Source organism: Leucoraja erinacea, chromosome 7 (assembly GCF_028641065.1).
Source record: "Leucoraja erinacea ecotype New England chromosome 7, Leri_hhj_1, whole genome shotgun sequence".
Classification (NCBI taxonomy): domain Eukaryota; kingdom Metazoa; phylum Chordata; class Chondrichthyes; order Rajiformes; family Rajidae; genus Leucoraja; species Leucoraja erinaceus.
The window spans coordinates 20005086-20022081 of record NC_073383.1 but is presented as its reverse complement, the minus strand read 5'-3'; the positions used below and the strand labels follow the sequence as shown (position 1 = coordinate 20022081).

The window sequence follows — 16996 nt, the reverse complement described above, 5'->3', positions numbered from 1 at the left end:
TTCATTGAAATTAAATCTGTTCACATTCTCCCATTACACCATCCTGTGCAGAGCTTAGGACACTGTTTACATGGTATACTGTAATGAGAACTAGAGGACAAGGTCTGGAAAAATGTTAACTATTTTTTACAAAGTGGATATTTCTGTTTTTCTGCCAGAGGATTCCACCATATATTCTATACATACTTGAACTTAAAATATAACTTTCAACCTGCCTTACGCTCCTCTAATGCTCACATAACATACTTTTTCTCTTGAATTGCACCAGAAACCTACTATCCCAATTCAATAGTTTCTCAGTGCCTTCTAAATAATGCACAAGGAGGCAAATAATCTTGTAATAAACTGGTCCCTCACTGTGCAGTAATCTCAGCTCATCTGCACAGGGACAGGAACAAATATGTTGTTCATTATTAATCTGCATCTGTCTGTTGGAATAAACAGTAAACATTTCTCACACCAAATGGTGGCCTAAAATCCATATGAGATTTGTTTTCATTAAATAAGATAATGAAGTTTTTGTTACCTTCTACAGATAGTGTCATAGAGATAGAGGTTTTGCCGGCCCGGTTTTGTGCCACGACAGTCCATTCACCAGAATCAGCTGGCAGTGCAGGAACAATGATCAGTGACTGAATTCCATCTTCTTTCACCACAATCTTGTGAGTATAATCATTCACAATCTGGTGTCCTGGATCAGAACAAATCCCATTAATCACTGAAATTCCCCATATTTCTTGCATGCATCGATATGAGAATGTACAATTCTTACCATTGTGAAACCAGAACGTCTCAGGCATGGGTCTGCCAACAACTTTTAGGTCAAATCTAGCAGTTTGCCCTTCAGAACATTTGAATGATGTAGGTTTCAGAACAAAAACGGGTTTATACAATCTCTCAAGTTGAGTTTCATCTGTATCTTCTAGCCTACGTGCTGGTGACCGACTTGGAGATCGTGGGGACACGGATCTAGGGAAAGTGAATAAACAATGAATGTTAACATTTTTATTTTGATATCGCACACTTATTAACTTTGCAAATGTCCAATTGCAACAGAATATGAATCAATGCTTGCAATCTATACAAAGAGAGAATGTCTAATAAATAGTACCGCATTCTTCTCATCATTTCTGTAGTTGATAAATAAGTTTGGGTTGCTGGAACACCAACAGGTTCTATGAACAGCTTTCCGGAACAAATGGCATTTCCCTTAATGTTGCTGGCCAACACTGTGTAGATGCCCTCATCCTCTGGCAAAATTGTCGAAATTCGCAGATTTACTTCGCCATTCTGAGAAGTCTCCATGATATAGTGATCCCCATGTTTCAGGCGCCGACCATCTTTGAACCAGACAATCTAAAAAAAAACATAAATGAATACCATCTGGATATAACTCATTAAAAATACATTATGCAAAATATATTAAACATACATTCTATCCAAATAATATGATCTTACATTGTAGCATACAGAACATGCAGCACAGGATACCCCTCAGCCCACAATGCCGAACCTGTTGCTAAATTAAATTAAATCCTTTATGCTGAGCTCCATATCCCTGCACATTCATGTGGCCATCTAAAAGCCTCTTAAACGCTCTTCTCATATCTGCTTCCATCACGTCTGGCAGCACCTACAACTCCCTGTGTAAATAACTTGCCCCATACATCTCTTTTAAAATGTCTCCAGCTTACTTTAAAGCTATGCCCTCTAGTATTTCACATTTCCACTCTGGGGTGAAGGTTCTGTTTGTTGACCCTGTCGATGCCTCTCATAATTTCCTAAATTTCTATCACATGTCCCCTCTGCTTCTGTCATTCCAGAGAAAATAATCCATGTTTGTCAAACTGCTCCCTATAGCTATTACTCTCTCAGTAACTTTCATGATACTGGCAACCTCTATTACACCTTCTCCAAAGCTTCCACATCCTTCCTGTAATGAGGCGTCTTGAACTGCTCACATTACTCCAAATGCAGCCCAACCAAAGTCCTATAAAACTGCAACATAATGCCCTGCTTCTTAAACTCAATGCTCATATTTGGATTCTAATGCAAATATTACTCACCTTAGGCATTGGATGGCCAGATAATTTACAATGGAAGGTAACACCCATTCCATCAAGAATTCTGTAACTTTTCACTGTTGAAACAAATCCTGGTTCAATGGATTCTTCAGTAGAAATATCTAACATCATTTCTTCGCCATCTTCTTCAAGAAGTTCTTCTAAAGTTATTCTGATGATTCGGAATTCAATTTCTTTAATAAGTCGTTCTTCAAATGAAGAAATCTGGTACTCCTGAAAAAAGTGATTAGAATTAATTTCAACAGATTTTATGTCATAGGGTGAAATATGACAAATAAGCAAAACATGAAATATAAATCATTTAACCAACACTTACTAAGGACATTAAAATGCACATAGAACATAATGAAACAAAGTTAAACCATTTGAATATATTGATGTGATAAATAGCAGTGTATTTTCCAAACAGATTTTTCTGGGGTATTTTGATGCAGGCTTTACTAGAAATGAGTTGGAAAATCACAGCATAAAAAATAGACAAATAAAAAAATTTGCAGCATAAATTTAAAGCAAAGGACAAAGTTAGGTTAGCATAGTTTGGAACGAGGTGTTCAAAGTGGTGCTCCCAAATATGAGCACTACATCCATTTTTTTCTCAATGTATACAATAAAATTGTGATGATTCAGCATTCGCGGGTCTTTGGTGGTTGTTGGAATGGTAGATTTTCTAGACTATTGAACATTACTCCCATTAATACCACTAGCATACCTTTAATTTATATTCTTTATATGTTATACAGATATTAAATAAAAATTATGCAGTAGCATAAATAAAGTTTCCAGTGAACTCAGCGAGTTTACAGTGAAGCAGAAAACAATGCACTAGTGACCCTGTGCTGAGCTTCCAGATTTCCATATAATTATAAAGCAGATCAGTCAGATGCATAATCATGGATGATTTTGAATTACCAACTGAATAAAAGTAGAGACCTTGACAAAAGTAGGAGGATTATAAGAGCAGGCACATAAGCAGAAAGGGCAAAATGTGATCGCTATAAAAACAGAGATGCGCAATAGACTGTAATGCATATTGGAAAAAATCGTGTATTTCAGTTGTAGAGACAAATTGCAAGTTCCATCAAAAAGGCCACAGTCGCCTATCCCAAAAAAGTAATAATGTGAAACTATTTGAATGTATTGATGTGATAAAAAGGAATTCAATACACAGATTTTCAGAAGTATTTAAATGAAGGTTTGATAGAAAACTTGGAGAAAATAACAGCATTTAAAAAACATAGAAAATAGAAAACAAGGTTGCCCATTCCAAAGTGACATCCTGATATAATTATATGACATCCTGATATATCCTCACTGAAGAAGGGTCTCAACCCGAAACATTGCCTATTTCCTTCACTCCATAGATGCTGCCTCACCCGCTGAGTTTCTACAGCATTTTTATCTACCTTTGATTTTCCAGCATCTGCTGTTCCTTCTTACACATCCTGATATAATTTCACAAATTTAAAGTGAAACCACAGAACGCCTAGCCACTAATAAAACAGTTCACAAGGAGGAATTGCAACTATGGAAGGTAGTGTGCACTTGAGCACTCCTATTCTTGCTGATCCAAAGAAATAGTTCCGTTATTATTCTGGGGCTCCTTCAAAGATAAAATTGGTTAGGTGTGTTCACTCTGTGTGCTCCAACAAGATTTGTTCCTAAATAGCAACTGGAGAATCTATATATAGCCCAGGATCAGAATTTGAATGTTAAATAGGGTCAAATACCTGAAACTAGTGGATAGTTTGTCCACACAGACCTTACTCTTATAATCCTCTTTACTTATGAAAATATCTCAATTTTTGCATAGATGGTAATTCCAATTATGTTTTTGCAGCATCACAGGTAATACTACATAGATGCTATACATTATTACATATTATCTGCATTACTATGGTGAGAGAATGACTGCCAACAAATATTCTAAATGAAGCAGAATAATTGAGTTTCTGATAAAAGGTTATTGTTGTGACAAGTAAATCTCTTTTACTCTCCATTGATGTCCTACAGCTATTAACTATTCACAGCATTTTTGATTTTTACTCCAACATGACTAGTCCTTGATTCTTGATTACAATTATTGATTTGCTCAACCAATCATGCAACTGCACCTGTGATCTCGTCTCCTCTCAGTCATCTACATTGCTAAGGTCCCGATTTTTACTCAAGAAAACAAAAATAAAACAAAACCCGCCCTAACACAGACATTCCCCGTGTTTTTATCCCTTCCCTTCCTCTTACTCTCTTCACCTGTATCTATTCATTTTCCTAGTTCTGGCGAAGAATCACTGAACCAAAATGCTGAGCTTCTTATTCATACAGTGAACAAAAGGCTTTTCCTATCACCTGATTTAGCTCGATTTCATCAAGTTTCATCAGCCCTCATTCAATTATCTAGAACAGCCCACCTGACAGAATGATCCTATATCCTTGATACTCCGTTACCAAGCATATTGGAGTCTACCGGGAAGAAGGCAATTCTGGATTTAGTGTTATGTAAAGAACCGGATTTGATAAAGGACCTCGAGGTCTTAGAGCCATTAGGAGGCAGTGACCATAACATGGTCAGGTTTAATCTACACTTGCAGGGATGACAGTGGAACAAAAATGGCAGGTGTTTCTAGGAATAATACAGAAGGTGCAGGATCAGATCATTCCTAGGAGGAAGAAAGATTCCATGGGGAGAAAGAGACGACCATGGCTGAGGAAGTACAATGTAGCAAAGATGAGCGGGAAGCAAGAGGATTGGGTAATGCTTAAAGAACAACAGAAGATAACCTAAAAGACAATATGGGGAGAAATGATGAATTACGAAGGTAAGCTAGCCAAGAATATAAAGCAGGATAGTAAAAGCTTCTTTAGGTATGCAAAGAGGAACAAAATTAGTTAAGACTAAAGTTGGACGCTTGAAGACCAATAAAAGGTGAATTTATTATGGGGAACAAGGAATATAGTAGTGGCCAGAGGATCTGGGGTGACAGAGGAACTGAAGGAAATCCACAATAGGCAGGAAATGGTGTTGGATAGACTGATGGGACTGAAGGCTGATAAATCCCCAGGGCCTGATGGTCTGCATCCCAGGGTACTTAAGGAAGTGGCTCTAGAAATTGTGGATGCATTGGTGATAATTTTCCAATGTTCTATAGACTCATGATCAATTCCTGTGGATTGGAGGGTAGCTAATATTATCTTATTTTTAAGAAAGGCGGGAGAGAGAAAACGGGAAATTATAGACCAGTTAGCCTGACATCGGTGGTGGGGAAGATGCTGGAGTCAATTATAAAAGATGAGATAGCCGCACATTTGGATAGCAGTAACAGGATCGGTCCAAGTCAGCATGGGTTTACGAAGGGGAAATCATGCTTGACTAATCTTCTGGAATGTTTTGAATATGCAACTAGGAAAATGGACAAGGGAGAGCCAGTGGATGTAGTGTACCTGGACTTTCAGAAAGCATTTGATAAGGTCCCACATAGGAGATTAGTGGGCAAAATTAGGGCACATGGTATTGGGGGTAGAGTGCTGACATGGATAGAGAAGTGGTTGGCAGACAGGAAACAAAGAGTAGCGATTAACGGGTCCCTTTCAGAATGGCAGGTAGTGACTAGTGGGGTACCGCAAGGCTCGGTGCTGGGACTGCAGCTATTTTCAATATGCATCAATGATTTGGATGAAGTAAAAGTAACATTAGCAAATTTGCAGATGACACAAAGCTGGGTGGCAGTGTGAACTGTGAGGAGGATGCTATGAGAATGCAGGGTGACTTGGACAGGTTGGGGGAGTGGGCAGATGCATGGCAGATGAAGTTTAATGTGGATAAATGTGAGGTTATCCACTTTGGTAGCAAAAACAGGAAGGCAGATTACTATCTAAATGGCGTCAATTTGGGAAAAGGGGAAGTACAACGGGATCTGGGGGTCCTTGTACAGCAGTCCATTAAAGTAAGCATGCAGGTACAGCAGGCAGTGAAGAAAGCAAATGGCATGTTGGCCTTTATAACAAGAGGAATTGAATATGGGAGCAAAGAGGTCCTTCTGCAGTTGTACAGAGCCCTAGTGAGACCACACCTGGAGTATTGTGTGCAGTTTTGGTCCCCTAATTTGAGGAAGGACATTCTTGCTATTGAGGGAGTGCTGCGTAGGTTTACAAGGTTAATTCCCGGGATGGCGGGACTGTCATATGCTGAGAGAATGGAGCAGCTGTGCTTGTACACCCTGGAGTTTAGAAGGATGAGAGGATATCTCATTGAAACATATAAAATTGTTAAGGGCTTGGACGCACTAGAGGCAGGAAACATGTTCCCGATGTTGGGGGAGTCCAGAACTCCTCCCCATGCATCTGTTTTCCTTTTCACTTTTCTGCTGCTAAACTTTGATAAGAATAAAGTCAAACATAAAAGGTTAATTAAAGACAAGCAGGGTTACAGTTTCAAGTTAAAGATTCTTCATTAATTCTTAAACCACAGTTCTGGTAGACCAAGGGGATGCTGAACAATCAAAGCAGAAGTTTCAGAAGTGATAAAGGGTCTTCTACCTGAAACATGAATGCTATTTTACCATGTATGAATGCTTCATGACTTATTATTTCCTGCTTTTTCTATTTTTATTTCATATATCCAGTATCTAAAGGTTTTTAATTTCACAAAAAAGACAATGTATTTGTTTCACTAATTATTCTCCCAACAACTGTCCCAGGTAAAGGAAAATATTCATAACCATATCATAACTCAGAATTATTCAAGCCCATGACTTCCTCAAAATCTACCACCATAGTTTCGTCATCTCCATGCATAGCACGTGGACCCGTCTTTTTTTATGAATACTTATAAACCTGTTCCTTTTTGCGCATTCCCAATGCTTTCACCATATTAATGATGACTGTGGCTTCAACTATTTGGATGACAAAGACTAAATTTTCACTTTGAGTCCACACAGACCAGCGATCCTCACACACTAACATTATTCTACACTAGGGTCAATTTACAATTTTACCAAATCCAATTAACCTACAAACCTTGGAGTATGGGAGGAAATTGGAGCACCCACAGAAAACCCAGACAGATCATGGGGAGAACGTACAATCTCCGATCAGACAGCACCCATAGTCAGGATTGAACCCGGGTCTCTGGCGATGCAATGCAGCAACTCTACTGCCCCAATATGGATTCTATTTTAATTGCCAGGTAAAGCCTGTAGACACAATTGGCCTTATATTGCTCTCATCATACAAAGTTAATAGCCACATTACTGGTGAATCCTGCATTATGACTATTTGGGATATAGAAATTTGCCCTTATGGAATTCATAGAACACGACCCCCAAAAATCCAAGATATAGAATAAAATGTGCTTTTATGGTTAAAAATAAACTCAAAATGCAAATGAAAAGTAAATTGGTCCTTTTTATTTTTTCAACTGGCATTTATTGATGTATTTGCCAATAATTTGGCAGATTTTCTTTGGTTGAATTTGCAGACTTGCTTCTGTGATTGCTTAATTTTCAAATATGTGAATCAAGTTCTAAATAACTAATAGACTGTTAATCATTGAGCAATTCTCCATTAATAAAAATTATATTATGCTAACCAGTATATTCTTTCAGTTATGATTATCTCTGAGTATTACCTTTCATAAACGGACTTTAACATAAATCATTTTATGAATGTTGAAAATGGCTAGTAAAGTCATTTTATCCAAAATTCAACGTTATGGACAAGAGTACTTACAAAATCTTAATTTAACTGCAATAATTAGATTGGCTATTAGCATTCAGAGTTTTACCGTGAGAAATTATCTGAGATATGTTCAGGCAAATAAATTAGAAAATAAATCTTGCCTGGTCAGTTATCATCATGGTTGTAGTTTTTCCCATCCTCTTCCTGATTAGTGCTTGTTCTTTGTCATATTCCGTCATTGAAATCATTGGTGCTACATCTGCAACTTTCGGTTCTTGAACATACTCTGTTACTAATTCTGTCTGATAAATAACTTCCTGGTGTTCAGTTAGGTAAAGCTCATAATCAGCTAAAAAGACAGGGATACACAATAATTGTAAACTATGTATTAACTACTTAAATGTTAACCAAAGCTTGCTTGGTATCATCCCTTTAAATGTAGTTTCACACCCTCCTATCGACAATTCACACTTTAGGCCCGCGTATCTACTATATTCGGGTATACAATCCAAATTTCAGATCATAACAAGTAACTTTACTGTGTCCTGATGACCTACTAACCATCAGATTACTAATTATATAATACTAAATTTATAACAGCCTATTCCCACGTTGTTCTTTTCAACATCCTAATATAGAAAACATCTATTTTACGCTCTATGGATGAGGCATTTAGCTGGAATCAGAATTAATCAAAATCAATCTTAAACACAGACGATTTGGCTCACCACATTTGTGATTGCTCTTTCAGAGTGCCACAAGTATAGAGTTCAGTATGAAAAGATTAATTGTGAGACATGGCAAATAAATTTGCAGCAAATAGTGAGATCATTCATGATATGCATGAAGAAAGGGACCTTGGAGTATATATTTACAATTTCTTAAAAAGGCAGCAGGACAAGTCAATAAGGTGCTTCAAATAACACACTGGATGTTTTATTTTGTTAGCAAAGGCACAGAATGTAAAAATTGAGAGGTCATGGCCCAATAGTGTACAATACTAACTGTGTAAAGTTCTGGTGAGACATAATTGGGGAAATGCCTTTGCACTGATAATGGTGGAGAAGAAACCTGCAACGATATTGCGTGGACTGGAAAATTGCTGCCATGAGGATAGATTAGATAAGCTAGGGTTTCATTCTTTGGAATGGAGGAAACCAGAATGTACAACATTCTGAGGGTCTAGTTGGTGTAAATCAGAACAACCAATTTCCCTTAGTGAAGAAGTGAAAACTAAGGGAGAAAGAATTAATGCAATTGTTAGATGTATTAGAAGGGATCTGAAAAAAAGCTTTCACCAATTCATGGGAATCTGAAATGTATTGTTTGATGGAACATAATTTTAACCAAGTAGTAAAAATACCGAACTTTTAAGTTTATTTAATTAAACCAAATAAATTAGTCATTACCTAAATAATCTCAAAAAAATCATCTTAATTAACTACCAGCCCAAATAAGCAGATTTTTCTTTTGTACAAAACATTTTAAAACATCAGCTGCTTTAATGAATACAAACCTTCCTCCAGCAGTTGAACTGATTCCGAAATTTCTCCATGTTTATTACGAACTACGACAGAATATTCACCAGCGTCATCTGCAAAAGTCATAGAAATCTCTAGTTTGCATTCTCCTGTTTCCTTCTTGTAGGTTACTTTGTACCTAGGGAAAAATAAAATGTTTTATACTAGATATCAAGCAAGAAAAATAAGCTCACAGTATCTAACCCCAATACTTCTGGCACAAGAATTCAAATATGCCTCACCAATGACCACCAAGGTTGAAATAACTTCTATGTTTTTTAAGTTTATCTCAGCCCACATTTATCTTTACCACGACTGGTCAAATTATTCAACAGTTATTTATTGTTCAAAAGAACATATACTGAACTAGTGAAACATTAAACATGGGTGACATTAATGTAATCCCAATTTCAACTTCCTCCAAATAATATGTAATGTGCATTAGTCTTTTTATATGACAAGGTAATGATTAATTCTGTTTAGATGGCCATGTTCCAAAGACAGTTAATACTCCAATTGGATACAATGAAAAGTGACATTTAAAATGGCTCAAAATTGATTAACAGAATCTTATACCTGTATCCAGTTGTTAACGGAATTCCAGCTTTTCTCCAGTAAATGTGGGGTTTAGGGGTACCTCCAATCTGACAATCAAATATCACACATCCACCTTCAATTAATTTCTGTGGTATTGGTTTCCGGATGAAAAATGGGGCAACTCCAGCAGCACCTTCCACTGATTCAGCTGTGGCACTGGTTGTCGTCACAGTTTCGATGCTCATTTCAACTCTGGAAATTAAATGTGAGATCAATTTTGATATGGTGGATTACTATCAATGGATTATATTATTTATGTTACTGCATATTTAATATGCAGATCTAAGAATGAACCAATGAAAGGAATATGTCAAAAATGAAAATACAATACATTTGTTTAAAATCGTTACGAAAGTGAAACACTTCTGCAATATAAATACCGTTTCTTTTCCGAGACAAATTGCTCAGTTGCTGCCAAAGCTTCTTCTCTGCTCTCAATCTCTTCTGTTACTGTAGAAATAAAAATAAACTATTTTACATCTGTTTTTGTCAGAAAAATATTTATCAGCTTTGACATTATTATAAAGTACAAACCTTGAACAAGAAGGTAACATGAACTGCTTGCAGAACCAGCATCATTGGTAGCTGTACAAGTAAAGTGACCGCTGTCTTCTGCAAAGGCTTCCCTGATTGTTATACGAGCAATGCCATTTTCAAAGGTTATTTGAAAATCAATGGAACTTTCAATGTGATAGTCTTCTCTAAACCACATTATTGTTGGGGAAGGATGCCCTGTGATTTCACATTCTAAAGTCACAGATTCACCTTCTATTACAGTCATGTTTTTCAAACCCTGAAAAAGATATGGTACCATTAATTGTGGCGTCATAGATTCAAAGAGTTATGCAAAACATAATCAGGACCTTTGGCCCATTTGTTCAAGTTACCTAACTGATCTAGTTCTACCTAGCTGCGTCTGACCCATATCACTCCAAATGTTTCCTGTCCATGTACCAGTTTGTGTCTTTTGAATGTCGTAATTGTACCCACATTTACCAGTTCCTCTGGTAGCTTGTTCCATATATACACCAACCACTGTGTGAAAATATTGTCCCTCTGATTCCTTTTAAATCTTTCCTCTCACACTTTAAACCTATACACGCTAGTTTTAGACTCCCATATCCTAGAAAAAAGATTGTGGCTCTTCACCTTATCTATGCTTTTCATTATTTTATTTACCTCTATAAAGGTCAAGTTAATGCAAAACACACAAGACCCAAAATGTTATTTTATATGAATTAATTGCTTACAGAAACAAAACTGGGCGAGGTAAGTGGAATCACCACTGGAACTGCAGCAACAACAGTTTCTGTGATCTAAAATAAAACAGAAAGTAAAGTTATGAATAAGAATTAAAAATCTACTTGTCAACTTGTCAAATAGTTTTTGAATAATGTGTTATATTAAATTGAAAATTAGAAAAGAGCTTCCAGCAAAGGATTTCTGTCTCCAGGCTAATCACACCACACGGTTTTCTCATTTCCATTAATTAAAGAACTAATACAATTTTAGGAGGTGGTAAGGGTTCCAGAGAAGAGAGGGATAGATGAAAATGGTGTTAGCTTTGTCCTTGATCAGGAATGAAACATTTTGTGTGATTTGGTATTGTTAATGTGTTGGGAACACACAAAGCTATTACATTTTTTGAGCACATCCAGATAATTAACAAACCTGCTCTTGTGCTTCATATTGATCTTCATGTTCAACATCAAATTCAGCTTCAAGTGAACCTGAAAAACTTAAACCTAGATGTCTGTGCATCTCAGTATCAAACCGTGTTTCATACATGTCTGTTTTTTCGCTAAAGCGAGGCTTGGGAAAGACTGTCTCCTGTGTCACAGTTTTGGCCTCTTTTAATACAGGGGGTTTCACTGGCTTGGTGATCTTCACAGCAGAGGACGCAGACAACTCTTTCTCCAGAGTAACAATAGCCGTTCCTGCTATAGAAACCTAACCAAGCCAAGAAGAATAACGTTACAATATTTACAATTTATTTTAAGGTTTTAAATTGTGGTCAAAAATGAAGAGATGGGTGGGATTATTAAGTTATGTAGATTAGATGGATTTTTTGAAAACTGTTGCATGAGCATTAAAACAAAGTCATCAATAGGAGAAAGGAATCCGGTATAGGAAACATTGAAGTAGTTTGAATGTTATGTCCAACCAGCGTCCTTCAAACATAAAATGTTAGAGTCTAAACACTTGTAGAGTTAATGATCTACAACTGTTAACACTAAACTATTAGTACAAATGATGTTAAAAATGTACTTGTGAAAATGAAAATGAATAATGATAGCAAAAAAAACTCAACATGGCCCAGAATTTGTTGTGCATGGCTCATTAAGGCTCATTTTCAGCTTAAAAATTATTTGTCCAAAAATAACTGAAAATGGAGCTTGATACCGGTTTGATAACTTCATTTGGTATCTAGGATGTCTGTGAATGATGAAATAAGTATTCCACCTCTTCAATCAATGACTCTTACAGATAAAAAAGAGGTTACTACTGAAATGGAGATCTGAGCCAAATGTGTTACAAATTAAAACAAGGGAAAATTATGAGAGATTAAAATAATGAAAAGGAAAATTTTATAATTAAAAAATTGCAGAGATAAGATCCACAATTTCAATTCCCATTGTGGCTCGTTAATCAAACTTAAATGGCTTTGTAGGAAGTTAAATCTTAGCATGAAACTGATCCTCGGATTATTAAGTACTAGCCATAACTTTCTTAAAGTTTGATTCAAAGAAAGCAATTGTTTTTAACTCCTGAGGGAGCTGATGGCAAGATCCAATTATCTTAGGACCAATAGCTGAGGAATGCATAAATCTGCAATAATTTGTGGTGAGTTGCATTGCTTTACACATCTGTTCCCCACAACAAATTGGTATCGTTTTTTATCTCAGTTTTTAAGAATGACTTCATTACAATTGCCATTAATTTCCTTGCAAATTCTGGGCCAATACATTTAAGGAACTTTTTTTTATCAAGATATAAAAATATAAAAAATATACTGTCTGGCAGGGAAATAGCAGCTAATAGTTTGGCATTTTTTATCTCAATAAAATTAGATTCTTTAAATCCATTGGAAAAATTGCGTAAGTGACTGGACTGTCAAAACCTTTTCTCAATATTCAACAATGTCACAGTCATATCCATTATTAAAGTTAATTGTATGGTTTACTATGATATAACCTAATCAATTAACTGCTACAATCAAAGAAGTAGCCGTTGTCTCTCCTGTGCCTATATTGTGTGCAAAATGGCACAATACGAGTTTATTTCAAGGACAAAAAGCATGTTTGAATGACATCACAACACAATTTTGGACTATGTATTTGTGGCTGCCAAAAAAAAATATTATGCTCCTTTATATACAAATATAGAGCATGATATCTGATTTAGGCCCCCTTTGGGGAAACTACATAGTGATTTATATAATAGGAATTGAGTCAAGAATATTTTCCATCAAAATGACAAGACTCTTGTTAACTGGACGATACCATTCCTGAATTTTCAGATTTCCGATGGCTCATTTAAAATCTTGTTTATTTAATATTCTAATATTTTATATTTATTTGCCTGCCATCCAGAAAATTTACCCTTACCTCTTGGGCTGGTTCAGGTTTGGCTACAGTTATTTTTGAAACAGTGAAGTGAGGAATTGCACTGGAAAGTTTGTGGTCCAAATGTACTGTAGATTCTGATGCTCTTTCAATCTATAGCAACCAACAAAACCTTTATTATGTTAATCCACCGTGTACTAATAAAATTAAAAATATAAGTTCTCTCAAGATGATTTTCATAGTTAACATAGATAAAATAATTGTTGTCAACATTAACTCAGTGTTTTATGAGTTAAACGAAGTCTAACCTGTGAAATGTGTTTTTCAGCTTGTTCGTCATAGGAAATTTGTGTTTCAGTTGGCACAATAACTGTCTCTTTTCTGACAGTTGTGGTGACAACTTGTTGTTCAGCAGGGGGTGCTCGTTTCTCAGCAGAAAACTCAGTGGCACTTTGACATAGACCACGCTGTGCATATTCATACTCCATACGTGTCTCTTCTGAACGCGCTCCTTCACCATACACAGGATGTCTAGTACGTGCTTGATCCACAGCAGCCAACACCTTAGCCACAGCTTCAGCCTTTTTGCCAACCTCAATCTGCAGACAACAAGGGCTAAGTCTGCAAAAGCACTCATAGTCTAATCTTAAATATCACAAGATTAACTATGAACTTCAAAACCAATACCATGTTGAACTTTCTGTCACATTAAGGTCAATGCCTTATTGACAAATTACTCTGTTTTAAATAAATTGTTACTTTCAGAAGCAGATTGATTTTTTAAATTCAAAATGAATTAAAATGGGAAGTAATTGATCCCTAATGCCCCTGTCCCACTTAGGAAACCTGAACGGAAACCTCTGGAAACTTTGCGCCCCACCCAAGGTTTCCGTGCGGTTCCCGGAGGTTGTAGGTGGTTGCCGGAGGTTGCAGGTAGAGGAAACAGGTAGGGAGACTGACAAAAACCTCCGGGAACCGCATGGAAACCTTGGTTTGGGGCGCAAAGTCTCCAGAGGTTTCTGTTCAGGTTTCCTAACTGGGACAGGGGCATTAAAATGTAAATATTTGCGTTGCAAATTGGTATTGTTTTTCACAGCAAAACGCACACTACACATTAACACCCAGTACAGATTTTAAGCATACCATCTAAAAGTACATGACCATTACGTGCATGGTGGTTCACGCTTTATTCGGGAAGTGACAATGAAACTCAGAGATACAAGAGTAAGAATGTGAGAGTGTGAAATTAAAGGAGAGTGAAGTAGCAAATTGGAAGGGCACAAATGCAGAGGAGTACCATTGAAAATTAACTATACAACCACAAGGGAAAAGTGGCAAAACTAAGTGTTACATTAAAAAGAAACAATACTTTTGTGAGAACGTTGTAGTGATTGTTATGAGGCTAAAGTCTATAGATGGAGACAAATAAGTGCATTTGAAGTTATTCTTTTGTGATTCAAACTACCTGATCCTCAACTGGTTGTGGTTGAGCTATGGACACACACTCAGAAGTGCTTCTTTCTGTGGCATTGGTTACAGAAACTGGTTCACGTACTCTGGCTTGGTCAATAGCGGCTACCACAGTAGCTACTGCTGTCGTTTTCTCAATGCCTTGTTCTAACTGAATTCCATGCAGCAAAAAATACATTTTATTATAGGTCATGCAACTAAATAACTGAAAGATAATTTACAAAATAAATCTGCAATGGTGCAATATATAAAATGCAATTGCATACAGATATATTTGAAGCGTAAATATGAAAATAAAATGTCTTTACAGTTCTAATGATTTCTTACACATCCAAGCAAGAAATTGGTTAATTTTCCACATATCTATATTAATTCATCTTCACAGAAAGTCTCAAAGTTATCAAACTCAATATTTCTAATATTCAGATCAGACCACTGTTCCTAATTATTAACAGTTTTAATTTTGCAGCATGTGACATGCTTGATAAAAATGTAATATGCTTACCTGCTGCCCTGCACCTGAAACACCAACAGCAACACCAGTCATTCCAACAGCTGTGGCAATTCCTTCATCTATGGAGACTTTAACAACAGCAGGAGCTCCTTCAACAACTCTTGTTGATCGTTCAACTGTGGTAATTCTTGGACCAGCAACAGATCGTTCAACTGTGGTTATTCTTGGAGCAGCAACAGATCGTTCAACTGTGGTTATTCTCATGGCACCAGCAGCACCAAGGCCTCCTTCGATTGTGGTCACTCTGGAAGCTCCTGCCGCACTAGCACTTTGTTCAATTGTAGTAACTTTAGCAGCATATACTGCACCAGCGGCACCTGCTGCACCAGCAGCTCTTGCTGCACCAGCGGCACCTGCTGCATATGCTGCACCAGAAGCACCTGCTGCACCAGCAGCACCTGCGGCACCAGCGGCACCTGATGCACCAGCGGCATATGCTGCACCAGAGACACCTCCGGCATATGCTGCACCAGAAGCACCTCCGGCATATGCTGCACCAGCGGCACCTCCGGCATATGCTGCACCAGCGGCACCTCCGGCATATGCTGCACCAGCGGCACCTCCGCCATATGCTGCACCAGAGGCACCTCCGGCATATGCTGCACCAGAAGCACCTGCTGTACCAGCGGCACCTGTGGCATATGCTGCACCAGAGGCACCTGCTGCACCAGCTGCATATACTGCACCAGCAGCTCCAGTGATCATCATTTGACTATGGACTCCATATCTCCCTTCCCATTTTTCTTCTCTGTGAATCTGTGTAGTACTTGTAGTAGATCTGCTTTCTCTTATTTTTGTTTCAGTTGCCGCAACATAACCTCCCTGCTTCCAAGGCGGTACAGCTTCTGAAGTGACAACTGTAGTTGCTTGAGATTTACGAGTGAGTAGTGGCGATTTCACTGATCTGATAGGTGATATTGAGAGTCTTCCAGCTGGAGATACAGATCTGTAAAAAAAATATTAGCCACATTTATATTTAGTATCATCGGCAAAGGGTCAGATGCATTTGTGATTCAGTGGTATATTTCTCAATTTCCAAATGGTAAATGTGCTTTTGATAAAAAAAGACTACTCAGATTATTCAATCAACATAGATTGTAAAGTCCTATATTACTGAAAAAGGAAATAAATGACTTTATTTTATTATTCTTACTGTTACTCTTAATTTCACAGATTGCTTTCACAAAAAATAAGATGAAATTTCAGTGTAACAACCTGCATAATGAGCTGCATAACAACTGCACATTTATTAAACATGATTTTCCCAGCAATTTATGAAAGATATTTAACTGTTCGGATTTTTTTTTTTAAATTCTTACCGTACAGGTGAAGGTGCTGGAGCTCTCACATGACGAACGGGTGATGGGGATTGTTGCCGAGTGATTTTGCCAACAAAAGCTGTTGGGGTTGGAGATCTAGATGTTGGTTTTGGTGGGATGCGTGGAGGAGTCTTATGATGTAGATCTGCTCTTCCATCTACAACCATTTCAATTCTTGAAGATCTCCCTTCAAATTGAGTTTCCATTTTCTAAAACATAAAAACACTGTATTAGCATGAATGCAATTGGAACT

At 37.2% G+C, this 16996-nt stretch overlaps 1 protein-coding gene across 1 annotated transcript in view; it reads right to left on the bottom strand.

Moving 5' to 3' along the window:
- The window catches only part of ttn.1 (titin, tandem duplicate 1), a 323332-nt gene that overhangs the window by 299968 nt on the left and 6368 nt on the right, over positions 1 to 16996 (bottom strand). Inside the window, 16 exon segments of the mRNA XM_055637723.1 lie at positions 527 to 691; positions 773 to 969; positions 1112 to 1356; positions 2067 to 2297; positions 7919 to 8106; positions 9274 to 9416; positions 9854 to 10066; positions 10255 to 10324; positions 10409 to 10667; positions 11125 to 11190; positions 11546 to 11824; positions 13483 to 13593; positions 13749 to 14039; positions 14906 to 15061; positions 15416 to 16370; positions 16744 to 16952. Coding sequence (XP_055493698.1) covers positions 527 to 691; positions 773 to 969; positions 1112 to 1356; positions 2067 to 2297; positions 7919 to 8106; positions 9274 to 9416; positions 9854 to 10066; positions 10255 to 10324; positions 10409 to 10667; positions 11125 to 11190; positions 11546 to 11824; positions 13483 to 13593; positions 13749 to 14039; positions 14906 to 15061; positions 15416 to 16370; positions 16744 to 16952 — 3778 coding nt within the window.